The 18,164-nt window shown below is 42.7% G+C and overlaps 1 protein-coding gene across 1 annotated transcript; it reads right to left on the bottom strand.

The window, feature by feature from the left end:
• Positions 1–331: 331 nt before the first annotated feature.
• LOC110705762 (transcription factor BIM2-like) lies at positions 332–7,359 on the bottom strand. The gene is made up of 7 exons (XM_021883686.1): positions 6,864–7,359; positions 6,647–6,734; positions 5,641–5,710; positions 5,412–5,513; positions 2,583–2,944; positions 1,960–2,089; positions 332–1,019 (listed from the first exon to the last, which is right to left on the bottom strand). Exons 1-7 carry the CDS (start codon positions 6,958–6,960, stop codon positions 912–914), a joined length of 957 nt encoding a protein of 318 aa, XP_021739378.1. The 5' UTR covers positions 6,961–7,359; the 3' UTR covers positions 332–911.
• Positions 7,360–18,164: the final 10,805 nt, after the last annotated feature.

Here is an 18,164-nt window from a genome sequence, read left to right as displayed (position 1 = left end):
TGAATTTTACCAAAGGTTGGGGCACTTCTTATGGGGTCAATAACAGTTTTGAGTTGAAAACAAGTTACTTTGTTTTTGTTACAAACAATTCAAATCCAGCGCAGAAAATCTAGGTTACTATATACGAAGTATGACTCAATTTAACTAATGTCCACCAAATATGGATCTGATAACTAGGTTGTCTAGATGAAATTGTGCCATATTGGCGCCTGTGAGTTCATTTTCAAATGAAATTCACCTCACATAAACGTCTAACTCTACAAGGGGGCGTAGCAGTAGCACAACAGGTCAGACGACTAAAGCATGTACCATGATATTGATAACCGGAATATGGTGAAGAAAAAATGATTAAAACTTGATACTCCGTAATAAAGAAGCATCATAATATAGTTTATGTTATCAGAAAATCCATTCCGCAAACATGAAGTTCATATTAAACATTACAACTTACCTGGAATGCTGGCAAATGCCAAGCTAGAATAAGAAAGCAGCAGTGAGAAATCAATGTTTTTCTGAGACGCATTAGAAATGCAAAAAGATTTACAAGTCATAATATACTAGTATTTAGCATCTATTTTTGTTAACCCACTTACCCAAAAAAAAAAAAAAAAAAAATGTACAACAGAATCTACAATCTGGTGGTTGGGGTTGATGTGGTTAAAATAGACACCGAAAACCTCTTCTCTAACTCAGCCTGGTTCTTCTTTCCCTTGGCCAAAAAGGGTAAACTAACATTTGAAAGAAGAGCCAAAACCCCATATAAAGTCACAAGAGTAAAAAAACCTATACTAATCAAACAAGTAGAGCTTTCTCTTGGTAGCCTAAATACTCATTTGCACTTACCATTTGAAAGAAGAGCCGTAACTCCAATTGCAATCACAGACTAAAAAAACCTATACGACTGATTATTACTACCTTTCTCCAGTCCTGATTCTCTTGGCAGCCTGGATAGACTCCTTTGCACTTACCTCCACAGCATGTGATATGGGCTGATTTATTGGAGACTGATTATCAACATCCTGAAAAGACACTGGAAGTTTTTAATACAGCAAAAAAACAATATTTAATCTGAAAACACTGAGTGATTTTTTTTTTCTTTTTTTTGGAGGGAAAGAGGGGAGGGGGGGGGGGGGGGGGAGGGTGTTATAGCCATCAATTAGAATGTGTGCTGCATATCAGGAACAACACCTGGCCCAAACTGAAATTTCTTATATACACCCGACTAGCCGAGAGCAAGATACCCCCAAGGTTAATATTTGCTCATTTGATGACAACATAAATGAGCAATAATCATCCTTTAATCAACAAAATAAGCATAATATATCTTTTGGGTTGCACCTTGTATATAACAATTTTAGGGCCCAAACAACTTAAAAAGCCAGAAAATGGAAAGTTAGGACAAGGAATTAAGTTATTGTAAACCCATGAATAGCAGAATCGTACTAGTATGCTAACACTTGAAATTACTGACAATGTAGTTGAAAAAAAAAAGGCAATCTAATTCACTCGGACTATGTTCGGTTTGGTTTAATTCGGTTAGCATCATATTCAGTAGATGGAAGATTTACTTCATTTTAGTTTGGTTTAGAACGAGTTCAGGTCATATTCATATTTATGTCTTTTGACAACCAATTTGTTTATGTATATAAAAAACAATACAAGTCAACAACCTTCAGGTCAGGTCATGGAAAATCAGATCAAACTAATGCATCCAAATCCTCAAATTCTGGCTACCTTAATTCAAGTTCAAAACAGGCCTAATTCAGAAATTTTGAAGCAAAAATCCAGTAAGAAGTCAAATTAACCATGTCCATATGTCGGACTAGAAGTACACTTATCAACAGTCAAGAAAGTCATGTAGATGTCGATTTAGCATGATCAGAAGCAATCTATCAAGCAGTTAGCTCCAAGTTTCAAAAAAAGTAAAACAAATAGAAGAAAAAGAAACTCAGAACCAACCTCTATAGTGGGGGCAATAGCATTTGAGCTGCTATTTCCTCCCTTCCCAACATCAAGTTGAACTGAGATGTTAGCCTGTGACAAATCCACCCCAGATGTCTGTAGCTCCTGGGTTAGTCTCTTAAGCAGTCTGCTCAACACCAAAAGTCAGAAATAGAGAATCAAAGTCAGTATCTTGACCCAGGAAGCATTCTTCATACTTTATGTTCTTTCTTTCTTTCTACAGTTGGTGTGGAAAGAGTCTTTGATATCACAAACACCAGAAAATTTAGTTAAGTGCAAAAGGCAAATAATTCACGCAGGAATCCAATGACATTTAATGCAGCTGAAACCACTGCCAAAGGCCATCAGATGCATGGAGATAAAACCATGGACTTTCAATTTTATCAAACATATAAATCCATTTATTACATGCAAATCAGATGTATTCTATCAAGGAAGAACAATTTACAACACTAGCTGTCTAAACATTGTTTATGCACACAAAACAAGAAAATTCTACTACACATATCTACCACCTAATTGAACCAACGAGCGACTGTCCAATTAGTTCATCATGGTGGGGAAATTGAGTGTTTTTTTATTTAAGCCAAGCAAAAGTAAATAGGGTTGCATAGATATACCCTTGAGAATAAATATCAGAAACACTACTTGAGCCCCTTTCAAATGTGCCATCTTCACTTAATAAGATAGAACCGTCAGCTGCAGATGATCCATGAGGATGAGAAGCAACATTCTCAATAGGCAGGATACCTCTTCCAGGAGGGTATGTACAAGGTTGCAACGGAATGCTCATAGGAACAACGGGGTTCACTGACCCAGCATGATGATGATCTGCTCTGAAGGAAAATTCTCCACCGAACTCCGGCTCCACTGAGCCTTGTATGGCTGTCATGGGTTGCACTGAAGAATTTTCATCCAGAAAGCCATTTTTCATGACTTGAGAATGATTAGCATAGTTGTCCACAGGCCCATGATTAGCTCTCTGTTCAAAGGTTGCAACAAATGAAAATAGTTACTAAGGCAGTTTAATAAAAGAAAGTGGTAGGGCCAAATTATTGAATTAGCATCAGGCCCAAACAAATCGATCTGTAAGATCTTTACTTCTTTGGCTACATGAACAAAATTGTAAAAGGAAGCTATAGGGGTAAACCCACAAAACATGATAAAGCAATAATACAGCTTTTATGCCAATACGGGTCTCAAGGGACCCTAAAATTACTTGCTTGAAAGACTTCACACCCATTTGGCCATTTTAAATAAGAAGCTTAAAGAGACTCAACCATGACATATAGCCTTTACCAGAGACAACCAAGGTACAATTGTTGTTATCTACAATCCTGATGTAGGAGCATCTTGCCTCAAAACGGAATTTAAGTATTGATTTCCTATCCTCGGCCTCTCAAGGTATATTTTCAGGTTCCAATGCCTCTAGAGAGTATGTCCACACTGCTTTGTTATGTTCAATTTGAAATAGATGCTTGGGTTTTTGATTGAGCCACACTTGCTTTTAAGGCTTAAGATTGACTTATGAAGAACAAAGGCACAGGGTCACAGGGAAGATTAAAAGAGGCTGTTTGCGAACCTGGAATAAGGATATATACCCATCACCCGTCATTTGAGGATGAAACCACTTGGAAATGAAAGTAAAGCTTAAGAATTCTACAAAAAAAAAAAAGGTCACTTGAAATTGACATAATGAAACAGGTTGGGCCATTAAAGTTAAATTATCAAAGCAGCACTATAATCCATGAGCACTGGTGCAATAACCAGGTCAGTTTGAAACTGCATTCTCACATTTGAAAGTGAGTTATGCTATTATGTGTGGCCATGCATTATGATTAGTAGGTATATACATTCTCCCATTTTCTTTAAGGATTTACTTGAGCTTAACCTTCCATTATGACATTCAAGAGCCAACATTGGGAGTTTATTAGAGTTCAGCTTCTAATAGGTAGCTTCGCTGAAAGTTGGGTTAAAACAGAGTTCCATATGCATTTAGGCAAGAAGATGTCTCTTTGTAAATTTGCCTTAGTGGCTTAATTTCTTCATTTGTAACTTCTACTATGTATAACTCACTCCGGCACATAATAGAAAGCCTATTTAGATTTTTTCACGAGAATTAAGAAGGTTGTAGATTCCTTAAAATTGATGATTAAGAGTACACATGTGCATATGGGATTAAAGAGAGATAGAAAGAGAGAAAATAATTGAGAATTATTGAAGAGAGGGAGAGAGAAAGTGTTCAGAATTAACGTCAAAAGACATCATTAGTAAAATTGTACAAAAAGGAAAAGAAAAAAGATGACAACTCATCGAAAAGAAGGTAATATTCTCAAAAAGTACAAATTCCCATTTTCTCCTCAAATTACATAAATCCTTTGCACAGATTCATCATACCTCAAGTCCGACGTTCCCATCATCATTAGGTGTCGTAAAAGCAAGTGGGTGAAAGCCTTCTAAATGACTTTAATACCATGACCATTCTATTGATGTCAATCATAAAATATAGCCTTAATCAAGGAAAACCAAATTTTAATAATGCTATATTTGGATAACAAATTAGAAGGGAAATGGAAGGGAGGGAAATAGGAGGAAGGGGAAGGAAGGGAAAGTGGAGGAAATGATGAGCTCAATTTTCCCTCCAAATCTCTCCAATTTTGAAGGGATGGTCTTTGTTAAAGGAAGAGGGAAAATGGATCCCTCCATCCCCCTCCCCTTCCCTCCCCCAACATATTATCCAAACAAGGAAGTTTGTCTCCCTCCCTTTCCCTTTCCCTTTCCCTTCCCTTCCTTTCCTTTCCTTTCCTTTCCTTTTTTGTTATCCAAACATAGCCTAAGTGTTTTCTACAGCCTCATAAACCATTTTTTGACTTAAGGACACTACCTTCCACGATTCATCAAATTTTCTATCCACTGACATGGTTTTAACATGGATTATAGCAACTTGTAAGCAATTTATTACTAGCCAAAATCATAACATAGGCCTAACAACCCAAATTTCCTAGGAAACCACACGAGGGCTAGGAAAATTTCTTACCACTATTCGAAAGATATCATCAAGTAATATTAATGGCCAGTTTTAAGAGGCAAACAATCTTAGACAAACACTACCAATGGAAAAATATACTAGAATAATTTTACTCATATTCTTCAAGGGCATCATAATAGGATTAATTAAAATCAGAGCATCATATTAAGAATTTCTTACATTCTCACTACCCCTATTATTCCACTATAAAAAAATGAAAAGGCCAATTAACAAGGAAACTTCTAGAGGTTCTCAAAAAAAAAAAAAAAAAAACAAGGAAACTTCTATGTATAAAGCTAAAGAATTTAAAAGCTATTTTTCCGTACACATATAATAAGAGGAACACATCTAAGCACACTCAAAAATATCAAGTGTAGGCTAGATTTTAAACTCACAAGAATAGGTGCAAACACTAACTTACCCATGGTATTAATTTGGTGGCCTCATGAGGCCATGCTTGTTGTTGATATGGTCCTTCATAAACTTGCAACTTCTCTTGTAGGTATCGGATGTACTCTATAACCTTCAAAGTTTGTACAATTTGTCACCTCCAATTCAGAGAGAAGGTCCCTCTCAAGGAACCAAATGGAAATAAAGAGATAAAGTAATATAGTTAAAAAGGGCAAAAACATGCAAAATGAATTATTCACCTCTAGTAACAGCGAGGCCTTATCCCTCTTTTGCTCATTTGGGGGTATCAGATCTTTCAATATCTGGAACCTGTAGATACATGTTATGTGTCAAAAACACAATTCATTCCAGAACTCTCCCACTTTTAGAATAAGAGCGAGAGACAGATAAGGGTGTTAAAAGGAGGGGGAGAAATGAAGGAAATGAATCTTGGTCCAGGATGTAGAGCACAGAAAAGATAGCAACCATGCGGTCTTCAACATGTATCTTTTAAGCAACCCCCTTAGTTGCATATATTACAAAAACAATAAACCGTCATAAACGACTGTTGCAGCATACCGCTAAAAATAGACCTCTGAAGCCCTTGCTAGGGCATAAATTTGAAATAGGAACAATAATGGCTCACTTTTAGAGGCAATGAAACAGCATAAGTGTTATTTTAAAAGATAAAACAGTTTAGGAAAAGTGAACTTTGATTTGTAACGAAACTTTATCCATTACTACATATTAAGCTTCCGCACCAACATCTGTTTTGTTTCTAATTGGAACTTATTCACAGAGTTCCCCGCACAGAATGACCTCGAGACTAAGTACAATTCCTTCAAAAGATGCAGTAGCATTAAACTAGTACAGAAATTGGAGAGTAATTCCCAAATCCTACTCAGGTTTTCATATAACCTCCCAATTCCAGCCTTTTACGACTTTACATAGACTCGGAGAGAAACTGAATTGGTGAAATTTACCAACATTTTTCACTAGCCTACACATTCATTCTTCACAATCATTAAAAAAAATCCAATACAAAACCACATCTTTATCATTTTCACAAAAAATCAAAACACACAAACTTAACAGTTAACAGTAATAATTTTCTCAAAATTCTGAATACCCAAACACATATATCATAAATCCCAAAGCAATTCAACAAGCATAACAAAAGCAAATCCAAAATTGGGGGAAATTATATCGAATAAAGCATCAAGATTAAATCCAAAAAACGAAATTCAAACCCTAAAATTGAATTACCTTTCATTAATTTTACTCCTCCGACGCTGCTCAGTTTCCGAATGCTTCGACCTATAATTACTAGGTTTCTGCTCCGCGCTTTTCCCCTCTGAATTGGTGAAATTCACCAACATTTTCAGCAATTCAATCCATCCATATCAAATTACAAACATCACAATTCAAGAAACCCTAATTAAAGATGATAATTCAAAGAAGAGAGAGAAAGAAAGAAAAAGACCTCGGTGAGAAGAGGTGTCAGTACCAGCAGCAACATCTTCAGCGTCGTCTTCTTCGTCTTCCTGAGGCTGATGATGAGGTCGTACAGTCCTCACCATTTTAATGGAGGAAGAAAGAAAGAGAAAAGCTTCAAGAATTACAGTAATGGCGGGTGAGATAAAGATGGTGCCCTAGAATCCTAGATATTAGAGAGAGATGGGGTTTTGCTAAAGTGCGCGTAGCCGGTGAACCAAAAACATTTTTAAAATTACGTGGTTTTTTTTTTTTTTAAGTGTACTTCTGTAGACCTGTCAATTTGGGTTAATGGATTTGATTCGAGTTAAAATTTGGGTTGTGTAAATCTTAAACAGTGTAAATCTCTAATACGGAGTATTATTTTAAAATATGATAAATGAGTTAAACGAGTTCAGATTATTTTGGTCTGATTGAGGTCAGGTTCGATTTGCTCTCAATACTTTGGGTTTGTGTTCAAATCAGGTTATTAAGGCATTTAAGGGCCTAATCTGATTTACAGAACTGAACTAAAATGAATTGTTTATGAGAAAGGAAATTAGGAACTTAACTGAAATTAAGCTGAAGAGAATAGAACTATGTTGTCATACGTTTATTTTCAGTTTAGTTCAGCTCCTAATTTCCTTCTCTTATAAAATATTCATTTCAGTTCAGTCAATGAGAACAGACTCTAAGTCGGGTTAAGAATTGATAGGTCTAGTGCTTAGTTATGAAATTTAATCAATGCGAGTGTTAATAAGTAATACACTGGCGAGTCAGGTTGAATTTGGACGTAACTGACTAGTGAATTTATATGGTATGAGTATCATACATTCATAGACAGAGTACAAGAGATTGTTGTTCCAGTCACCAACTGGCAACTATGGATCACATAGTCTCATTATGTTGTGGAGAATGGTTTGGTAAGGTTCATGCTTTTGAATACAGCAGCTAGCCAGCTAGCATGGCCTTTCACCTTGCCTCGTATACTTCGAAGTTGCACTACCTTGTATTACTAAAAGCTTAGACCACTCTTTAACTATTTCTTAGTGGTTAGTAAGCCTAAAAACGAGCTTTTTAGTTTCTATTTTAATCACCACAATCTTTACATGCACAAAAATGAGTTGGACCACCAAGAATAAACTTGTTACCCTAAATCTAGCCCGAAATTCTAGTGGGGATGATGTCTAGTCGAGAGAAATTAGTATTAAAAAAAATTATTCCAAAAGACTAATTTTGATTCGTAGAGGTATGCAAATAATGGTTGATGCCAACATGGCCAAATTCGTTTATATTGATGTATGACGACGTATGTAATGTACATATATATATTACAATATTTTTTTAGTAGGTAAGTATTATAAGATGAAAAATACTATCAGATAAGAACCTCTCACGATTCAACCCAGACCTAAAGCAGGCTAATAAACAATTTGGGAGAATGGGGGAGGAAAGGGAATCCCATCTCGGCATCTCCCAAACCATTAATAGCAGAGTAGTAGGGATTGAACCTCTCCTGAGATGTGAATAGATTGAAGTAAACAGTTTGAGTGTAATGGAAGTTTAATCAATTTACTATCATAGTATATACTTCAATTCTGATGGAAGATCTGCATGCACATTGATGAAGAATTAAACATGAAATCACGTGGCAAAGGTGTGGGCAACTAGACAAAAAGCTCCAACACATTATGGGTTCAGATCTATCAAACGTTAGTGGTATCAATCTCAATTTTTGTTTTATGGATAATGTTCTATAGAAAAAAGAAATACTACGTATTGTAAGGCAAGTATCTATTTTTCCCCAGCTTTATTTACATTATGTTTGTTGATTAAACAATAGTTAAGTCTGTTTCGGATGAAAACAATGGGGCCTTGCCGAAGGCCTGCTGAAGTGGCTGAAGATTGGTCCGGTCCAGTTGATGTTGGGCCGAAGGTTTCCTGCACAACTAAAACACGTAAACTGGCCTCGGGGGTGGATCCGAGGAAGACCCCTCCGATGCCGAAGTCAAACAGTGTTTAGAGAGAAAAAGCTATGCAAGAAATTTAATGCTTGAGGCTTTGTTGTGTGTATGAATGAATGAATTGAAGGCTTTTATACCTTTGCACATGATGAGAGGAGAGTAATTGGGCCTTTAAATAGTCATGGGCTGACCATGGCAATTCGGACCAAAGGACTCTTGGTTGACTTGGCTTGATTGGAGGCTCGGGCCTTGACCTTGGAATATGAAGTCATTTAGTGACCAGGCCCAATAAGATAATTGGACCCAAATACATGACTAGGCCCAATTAGATAAATTGGACCCAAACAACTTGCCCCCCAGACCCGATTCGGAAGGATGACGGGTCGGGTTTGAATCCGATAGGAAATGGAGGGAAGTAAATGATTTAATTAAATCAAAAGATTTAAATTCTTTGAACAGTTATTAATTAAATAACTGTAATTTGGATAATTAACAGGAAGTGGAGTGGATAGTGGGCGGTTAATCAAGAGAAAGAGTGTTTAACGGTTAATTAAGGAGGCATTTACGAGAAATTTGAACTTTTCGACCTTTGGGATTCTCCTTCCTGGAATTATAAGGTCTGATTCGCATTTCAACTTCATTTCTTCACCAACTTACACTCAAATTCTCGCGCAAACCCATTTTCGCTTTGAATTTCCAGCGTACCATTTTCGAATCCAAGTTCGAGACTCAAATCCATCGCTTCCACTGATTTGACCGGCGTATTCCGGCCAATTTGAAGGTAATTTTCTCCGAGCTTTTTCGATTTTCTTGCCCTTTTTTAGGGAAATTCTTCTCCTCCTTTCTTTCCTTCTCTGAATTTGATTATGGCTCGAGAAAGGAGGCGTCAGCCGGGTCGACGGGGTCAGGCTAGGGATCCCCGTGACCGCGCCGACATTTGGAACGGGGAACAAGCCGGTGAAGACCCGGAAAGGGGGATTCCGGCAGTTCCTTTAAACGCCGCGCCGCCTCAGCAGGACGTCGAGGCCGGCGAGGCGGAGCAACCTGAGTAGAGAGAACAGGCTGGGCAGGCTGAAGATTTTCCCCCTGTACTCTAGGACCTGCTTCCTGGGCATGCGGAATGGCAGGACGCCGAGGCCCAGGACGCCATGGTGAGAAATACCCCATACTCATGGTGGGTTCGGCATGCCGAAACCTACCGATTCGCCGAGCAAATTGAGTTGCACTACGGAATTTTTGAAGAGGATAGGCATTGGTGCCGAATGCCCTCGCCGACTGACAGGATTCACCGTCCCCCTCCTGGGTATGTAGGGGTGTACACTCGGAAATTGCAATACGGGCTTCGGTTTCCTTTGGATCCCTTCGTCAAGGACATTTTAATAAAGTACAGGATCTCCCTGTGCCAATTAACACCCGTTAGCATTCGACGGGTGATGACTTATCTCTGGGTGTGTCGGTTTTTTGCTGTTGAACCGAATTTGCACTGCTTCCGAAAGATGCATCAGCTAGTGTAGAACCTCCAGAGCGTGTACGGCCAACACGGGTCTTCAGGCTGGTGGCGAATAGAGAGCCGCCCCCAATATCTGACTATGTGGACGAACGACTCCTCGGATAAGGATTGGAGGGGTCAATGGGTCTGGGTTAGAGTTCCCGCTGATCCGGAGCATCCATATTTTTTCGGGGCTCCACGATACCTCTCCAGGCCTGATCCGAACATGCAAGACTTGGGTCCTGAGGACCCTGATGCCACTAGCCACCCGAGTTATGAGCAAATGAGCTTCTTCGGGAAGCAGAATAACCCTGGGGGAGTTGGCCGAATGAGAACTCTCCCGGCCAGATGGCTTCCGGATAACCATTACACTTTCCAAGAGAAGATGTTGGCAGTTGTCGGCCTCAGCCGAAAGTACAGGGGTGGTAAGTATGTTCGGCTGGGGCCGAGGACTTTAACTTAGTCAATTTTGATTTGTCTTTGATGCTTATTCCCTTAGTCTAACCTTCGTCTGTTCTTTTCAGAGCTGAGCGAAGCTACCTCGGGAATTGATTATAACCGGCTCGGGGTGAACGCTGAAAGGGTCATTCTAGACCGGGCTCCGGCAATCACAGCTCCGAAGAACCATCCGCTGCATCTGCACGAAACGGGTCTTCAAATTGAAGCCGCTGCCGAATACACCAAACAGAAGCCTTAGTGGGAGAAGCGAGATCCCCTTCGGCCTTTATTACCTGAGGAAGCACAGGCTGCTCAGACAGCAGCTGACGTGTCCCGAGTAATCAACTCCTTGGAAGGAGGTGTTGGGACGTCTGGTGCTGCTGAGGGGGATATCCCTGCACCTGGAGTTCAGCCGAGGGTTCCAGTAAGTTCCTGACTTGCTTGGTTTTTTTTTTTTTTTTTTACTCATACTTTGCTGCCCCCCCCCTTTCTGCAGTCTGAGGAAGGGAGCGGAAGAAGAGAAGGAAAGGCGCCTGCTCGTTCTGAAGATCCATCTTCGTCAGAATCTGAAGAAATGGACGAGCAGCCCTTAGCAAAGAGAAGGAGGAGGTTGGCCGTGCTGGGGCCTCGGCAGTTTCAGATGGGGATGAGGCCTACCGGGGGCATCCTCATACGAGAGCCTGATGAAGGTAGACGCTCGCCGAGGGCTCCCCCTCCGCCGGAAGCTCCGCGTCCTCAAACCCCCCCTCCACCTCCCGAAACTCAAGAGATGGAGGTGGACCAAAGAACTCCTAATCCGAAGGGGGGGTTCAGGGACACCCTGCTGAAGAATATGAGAAGCCGATTGCTGAAGGCTTCTCAGATGATATTGATAGGGAGGTTGACGCTTTTCTTCGTCAACTTGATCTGGGGGAGGAAGCAGAGAAGGTCGTTGCTGCTGACCCTGGTGGAGACCAATTGGGCTCCGCCGAAGGAGAAGGTCATGCTGAGCCTGAGAAGATTCAGGAGGTTCCCTCTTCCTCCTTCCCCTTATTCCAGATGCTGAACTCTGGAGATTTGGGTTTCTCGGCCCCCCGTATCACAGTCCCAGAACCTGTTTGGGAACGAATTTGGGGCCAGAACCGTGAAGGGGCTGCAGGCTACTTCGACGACTTGACTAGCATGTCCGAAGTGGACCGAGCAAGGGTGTGGTCGTTGAAGGTCACGGCTGGGATGGGAGAATCCAGCCGAAGGGTCCCTGACCCTGCAAGAGACAACCAGCGTTTGCTGATGCAGGTACTTAACCTTTTAGTTTCTTTGCTTTCACTCAACTCTTTTCCTCCTTTCTGGCTCTTTCCCTTTTTTATTACTTTATTTATTTCAACTGATGTGCCCCTGCAAACAGGTTGTGCACAATCAGACTCTTACTGTAGAGTTGATTGACACCCTCCAAGACAAGTTGGAGCATGCCTGGGAGGAGGCAAAAATTGCCCGGGAGGAGGCGAAGCTTGCTGAGCTAAAGCAGCAGGTTGCTAAAGAGAAGCAGCAGCAGAGCAAAGAGTATGAAAAGAGGGCTGCTGAAGCCATTCAAACCTTCTGCTCGGCTATGGAGAAGGAAGTTTTTCCCCCGCTGATGGAAGGGGAGAAATTCCTTCAGGAGCAAATGGGAGTGGACATCTCCAAATTTAAAGCTGCCATCGAGAGCCGAATTAAAGAAGGAGCTGCTGCACAAGCTGAAGTGCAGCAGAAGCTGGAAGCTCTTGAGGTCAGCAAGATGGCTGCTGAAGAGGCTCTACAGGCTAGGGATGTTCACCTTTCTGCTGCCCAAGCTGCTGCTGAGAGTCAGGACCAGAAGCTGAAGGAGTTGGAAGATCAGCTGAGAGTCAAGGGAGATGAGCTGACCCAGGCCAAAACCGAAGCTTCCAACGTCCAGCTGGAGCTTAATGAGCAGAAGACTTCTTCCTCCAAACTCTCAGAAGAGTTAGAAAAATCTAAAAAGGATTTGGAGGAGAGTCAAAAGAAGTTGGTTGATGCTGAAGCCCTACTCCAAGTCCGCCTTTACACCCAAGAAGAATATGAGATGGGCTACATTAATGGGTTTAAGGTGGATCGGAGGTTGGCTCTCCATGCTGAGCCCTTGCTGGATTGGTCCAAGTGTGCGCTTTGGGCTCAGGACCCCGAAGATCCGCACATGCTGTATGCCACTCCTGCTGAGCATGAGATCCTTCAGGCTGAACAAGCCGAGGAGGAAGCTGAGCGGCAGGAGTTGGAGGCTGAACAGCGAGCCGCTGAAGCTCAGGCAAGGGCCCAACCTGCCTCCTCTGCTGGAACCGAGACTGCCCCGGGGCTTGGCCCGGTTGATCAGCCTGATCCTCCAACTGAAGCATAGGAAATCGGGCAGTCGTCTTCAGAATCTTGCGGATCAACATGTGCTTAACTTCAGACTCGCCGCTTTCTGAATCTCTTTTTGCCTTATCTTTTTGCTTCAGCTTGCCTTGATGTACAAACAGTTTATTTTTGTTTCTGTACGTATTTCGGCAGTTGTTATTTTCCGCTTGTGGGCGGCTGCCGATATAGTCTTTAATTTATTTGAACTTATAGCTCACTTTCTGAGCATGAATCATTAATCTGATGTTCCTTTCTTCAACTGCTTTGCCTTATTTTGAGTGTTTTACTGTTTTTGAGCTTGAGAAATTCTCGCAAAAATTTGCTAAGTACAAAGCTTTCAGCTTTGAAGAATTCTGCTGAACATAAACTTGCACTGGTAGTGTCTCTTGCCCTCCCAGAAATCTGAAGATTCAAGTCTTTGGATTACTGAGCTGGGTTTTGTTTCTCTATCTTTTAAAAATAGATATCCGAAACAATGCTTCGGATAATGGCTTTCTTGGATACAAGGCTCAGTTAAGGCAATATCCCAGACTTGTCCATGGGCTCGTGTCTTTGGAGAACAAGTCTTACTGAAGTTTGACTTCAGCTGAAAGACCAGAGTTCTTTAAAAAGGCGAGTTTGTCAGCAATCTGAAACCCAGTTACCCGGAGGCGAAGGTTTCAGACGAGGCTGAATAAAAAAAAAAAAAAATTCCAACAGTTGCTGTTATCCTTGATTTTCTGTCTATCTTTAAAAAATGGATATCCGAAACACAGGGCCAACTGAAGGCAATGTTTCGGATAATGGCTTTCTGGGATACAAGGCTCAGTTAAGGCAATATCCCAGACTTGTCCATGGACTCATGTCTTTGGAGAACAAGTCTTACTGAAGTTTGACTTCAGCTGAAAGACCAGTGTTCTTTAAAAAGACGAGTTTGTCAGCAATCTGAAACCCAGTTACCCGGAGGCGAAGGTTTCAGACGAGGCTGAATAAAAACCCTTAAAGAGTAGATAGATCAAAGAAAACTTTGAAAGAATAAAAAGTTGCAAATATTTATATAAATGGTGGCTCCAAGGCCTTTCATTAATTCAAAATGTACTTACAAAGATTGTTCTGCCCCGAAGAGTTTACACATGATATTTCTTCAGTACATCAGCGTTCCAGTGATTTTTCAACTCAGTTCCATCCAACTGTCGAAGTCGGTATGTCCCTGGCTGAAGCTCATCACAGATTTCATAGGGCCCTTCCATGCAGCTGAGAGTTTCCCATGGATTCAGCCTTTCTGAACTACAGCAGCATTCCGAAGGATAAAGTCTCCAATTTTGAGAGGCCTTGCCTGGACCCTTCGGTTGTAAAATTTGCTGATTCTCTGCTTATAAGCAGCCATTCTGTCTTGGGCTGAGTCTCTTACTTCATCGAGGAAATCGAGAGATTCCTTCATCAGTTGCTCGTTCTCAGCCGAGAAGCGGTGCACTCGCAAACTCTCAGAGCCGATTTCCACTGGAAGGACGGCTTCGGCACCATACACCAGTTCAAAAGGTGAATAGCCCGTTGCCTCTTTTTCAGTTGTCCGAAGGGACCAAAGGGTTCCTGGGAGCTCCTCCAGCCACTTGGACTTTTGATCTTCCACCCTCTTTTTGAGGGCGTTAAGGATCTGTTTATTTGCAGCTTCGGCTTGTCCGTTACTTTGCGGGTGGCATACCGCTGAATATGCCAGTTTGATGTCGAACTGATCTGTATACCGTTTCAGCGGTAAGTTATCGAATTGCCTCTCATGATCGAGGACAAATACCTTCGGGATGCCGAAACGAGTGATGATATTCTGCCAGATAAACTTTCTGACAGTTTGCTCTGTAATGTTCGAGGCTACTTCGGCCTCGATCCATTTACTGAAATAGTCAACACCGACTATCAGCCATTTTTTCTGGTACACAACATCTGGAAATGGTCCCAGTATATCCAGTCCCCATTGGGCAAACGGGAGTGGATTAAGGATCGGCTAAAGATCCCCAGCTGGCTGATGGATAACTGGTGCGAATTTTTGACATTTTTCGCATTTCCGGACCAGCTCCTTAGCATCTGAGATCATGGTGGGCCAGTAATATCTGGCCCTCAATGCCTTGTGGGCTAAGGTCCTTCCCCCGATGTGGTTCCCGCAGATGCCGAGGTGAATCTCCCGTAGGATATAATCTGCATCTGTTGGTCCCACGCATTTCAGCAATGGGGCTGAGAAGGACTTTTTCAGAAGCTCCCCCTGAAGACAATGAACCTTGAGCTGGTTCTCTTCAGCTTGGAGGCCAAAATTCTATCTTCGGGAATTTCTCCCCGAAGCTTGAAAGCTAGGATGGGGTCCATCCAGCTAGGCTCCGGGTCAGCGAAGCACACTTCAGGTGCTTCGTCGAAACTTCTTTCTCGACGCACTTCCACATATACAGATTTGTTCAGCTCAGTGAGAGTTGAACTGGCAAGTTTGGAGAGTGCATCGGCTTGAGTATTCTGACCCCTTGGGATCAGCTGATCCTCAAAAGTTCTCAGCTTTGCAATGACTGATTTGATCTTGGCAAGATAGGCTATCATGGAGGGCTATTTGGCCTCGTAGCTGCCACTGATCTGATATGCAACTAGCTGAGAGTCTGTTTTCAGGCAGACATGCTCGACTTCTAGGGAGATGCACAATTCTAGGCCAGCGATTGCTGCCTCATATTCAGCTTCGTTGTTCGAAGCCTTAAAAGAAAATTTTAGTGCATACTCAAAGGATTTGCCTTCGGGAGAGGTTATCACTACCCCTTCCCCCGAACCATTTACGGTGGAGGATCCATCCGTAAACACGGTCCAGACTTTCCTTTCATTGTCTAGCGTCTCTTGGTACGAGCATTCGGCCAAGAAATCCGCTAGAGCTTGAGCCTTGATGGCAGCCCTCGGCTGGTAGCTGATGCTGAATTCGGTGAGCTCAAAAGCCCACTTGGCCAACCTACCAGATTTTTCAACTTTGCCGAGAACTTTTTCCAGCGGCTGATCAGTTAAGACCACTATCTGATGGCAATCAAAATAGGGCCTCAGCTTCCGAGCAGCTACCACTACCGCAAAAGCGACTTTCTCGAGTAGAGGGTAGTGAGTCTCGGCATCCGTCAGAGTGTAACTGACGAAATAGATCGGTTGCTGAATTTTGCTTTCTTCCTTCAGCAGCACTGCACTGATGGTGGCTGGGCTAACAGCCACATACAGATACAAAGTTTCTCCCTCTGCTGGGCTAGCCAGCGTTGGGAGTTGAGCCAGATGCTCCCGAAGCTACTTGAAGGCTTCTTTTTGCTCTTCCTCCCAAACGAGATCTTTTGTTTTCGGGAGTTTCAGGGCTTTGAAGAAAGGTAACCCCTTATCCGAAGCTCTGGAAATGAACCTCGAGAGGGCTGCCATTCTTCCGGTGAGCCGCTGAACATCCCGCTTTGTTTTCGGCTCAGGAAGGTTGAGCGCTGCTTTGACTTTGGAGGGATTGGCATCAATCCCCCTCTTGCTGACCATGAACCCAAGGAATTTCCCTGACTTCACGCCGAAGAGACACTTCTTCGGATTCAGCTTCATTTGATGCTTTCTTAAGGTGGCGAAGGTTTCAGCCAGGTCTTTAACATGGTCCTCAGATTTTTTGCTTTTGACGATCGAATCGTCAACGTAGACTTCCATGTTTCGGCCCTTTTGATCGGCGAAAACTTGATCCACCAGCCTTTGATAGGTTGCCCCCGCATTTTTCAATCCGAAGGGCATCATTTTATAATTGTACACCCCGACGTTCGTGACGAATGCCGTCTTTGCTCGATCGTCGAGGTGCATGAAACTAAGCAAGGCATGGCCACTTGTCGAATCGACTAGCTGATCGATCCTCGGCAAGGGATAGAAATCCTTCGGGCAAGCCTTATTTAGGTCCGTGAAGTCAACGCACATCCTCCAGGTACCATTGGCCTTCTGAACCATCACCACATTTGCCAGCCATTCTGGATATTGACAAGGCTCGATGAAGCCTGCCTCCAGCAACTTTTTGACCTCGGCTGCGATGTCTCGGTTCTTATTAGCGGAGTAATTCCGCTTCTTTTACTTAATTGGTCGACACGTTGGGTCAACATTAAGCTTGTGGGAGATGAGGTCTGGACTTATCCCGGGCATATCAGCTGCCGAGAAAGCAAACACATCTCTGTTGTCCCGAAGGTGCTGAATAAGTTCACAACGGGTGTTCGGATCTAGGTCCATCCCGATTGTTACACATTTCTCAGCGTCTCCTTCAGCCAACTCGACCGTTTCAGTCTGCTGGTCCATGTCCATTGCTGATGGACTGGACTCTTCACAATCTGGCCTGTTGTCTATGTCAGTAGGTGTCCCAGTCTTTTTGTTCTTCGGCTGGCTCTCTGAGTCTTTCGGCTCAGCTGAAGAGCTAGCCTTTTCCCTTTCTGGCCCTTTTCCTCTGGACACAGATCCTTGGGCCGAAGCACTTAGGCCTTTCGGCTTTTTTGTGCTTGGCTCTCTTTCTTTTTCTTTCTCCTCCTCATCCTTGTCGTCGTCATCTGGGCGACTAGTGGATGGCTTGAGGTAGTTGCACCTTCGGGCGTCCTTTTGGTTGCCCTGGATCCTTTCGGGGAAGCCGGCGTCTGAGACGTAAATCATCAGCTGATGATAAGTTGAGACGACCCCTTGGATCTCGTGAATTATGGGTCTCCCCAAGATCACGTTGTACACTGAAGGAGCGTCAATGACCAAGAATTCAGTCATGACATTCCTGGCTGCCTCATCGCAGCCGATGGTGACAGGAAGTGTCACCTTCCCATCTGGAAAAGTTGAAGCCCCGTTGAATCCGGATACCGGGTAAGGTACCGGCGTAAGGTGCTTGGGCTTCAGCTTGATTTGATTGTAGGCCTTTCGGAACAGAATGTTTGCTCCGCTGCCACCATCAACAAGGACCTTGCTGACGTCGTGGTTGGCCACCGTGGCGATGATCACCAACGGGTCCTAGTGAGGGAATGTTACCCCCCGGCAGTCGGCGGCTGTGAAAGTCATGTTCGGCACCGACGACTGGGGAGGCTGAATGTCA

This window comes from Chenopodium quinoa, unplaced genomic scaffold, assembly GCF_001683475.1.
Source record: "Chenopodium quinoa cultivar QQ74 unplaced genomic scaffold, ASM168347v1, whole genome shotgun sequence".
Taxonomy (NCBI): Eukaryota; Viridiplantae; Streptophyta; class Magnoliopsida; order Caryophyllales; family Amaranthaceae; genus Chenopodium; species Chenopodium quinoa.
Note: the sequence above shows the minus strand (reverse complement) of the source record. Positions and strands in the feature narration are given on the sequence as shown.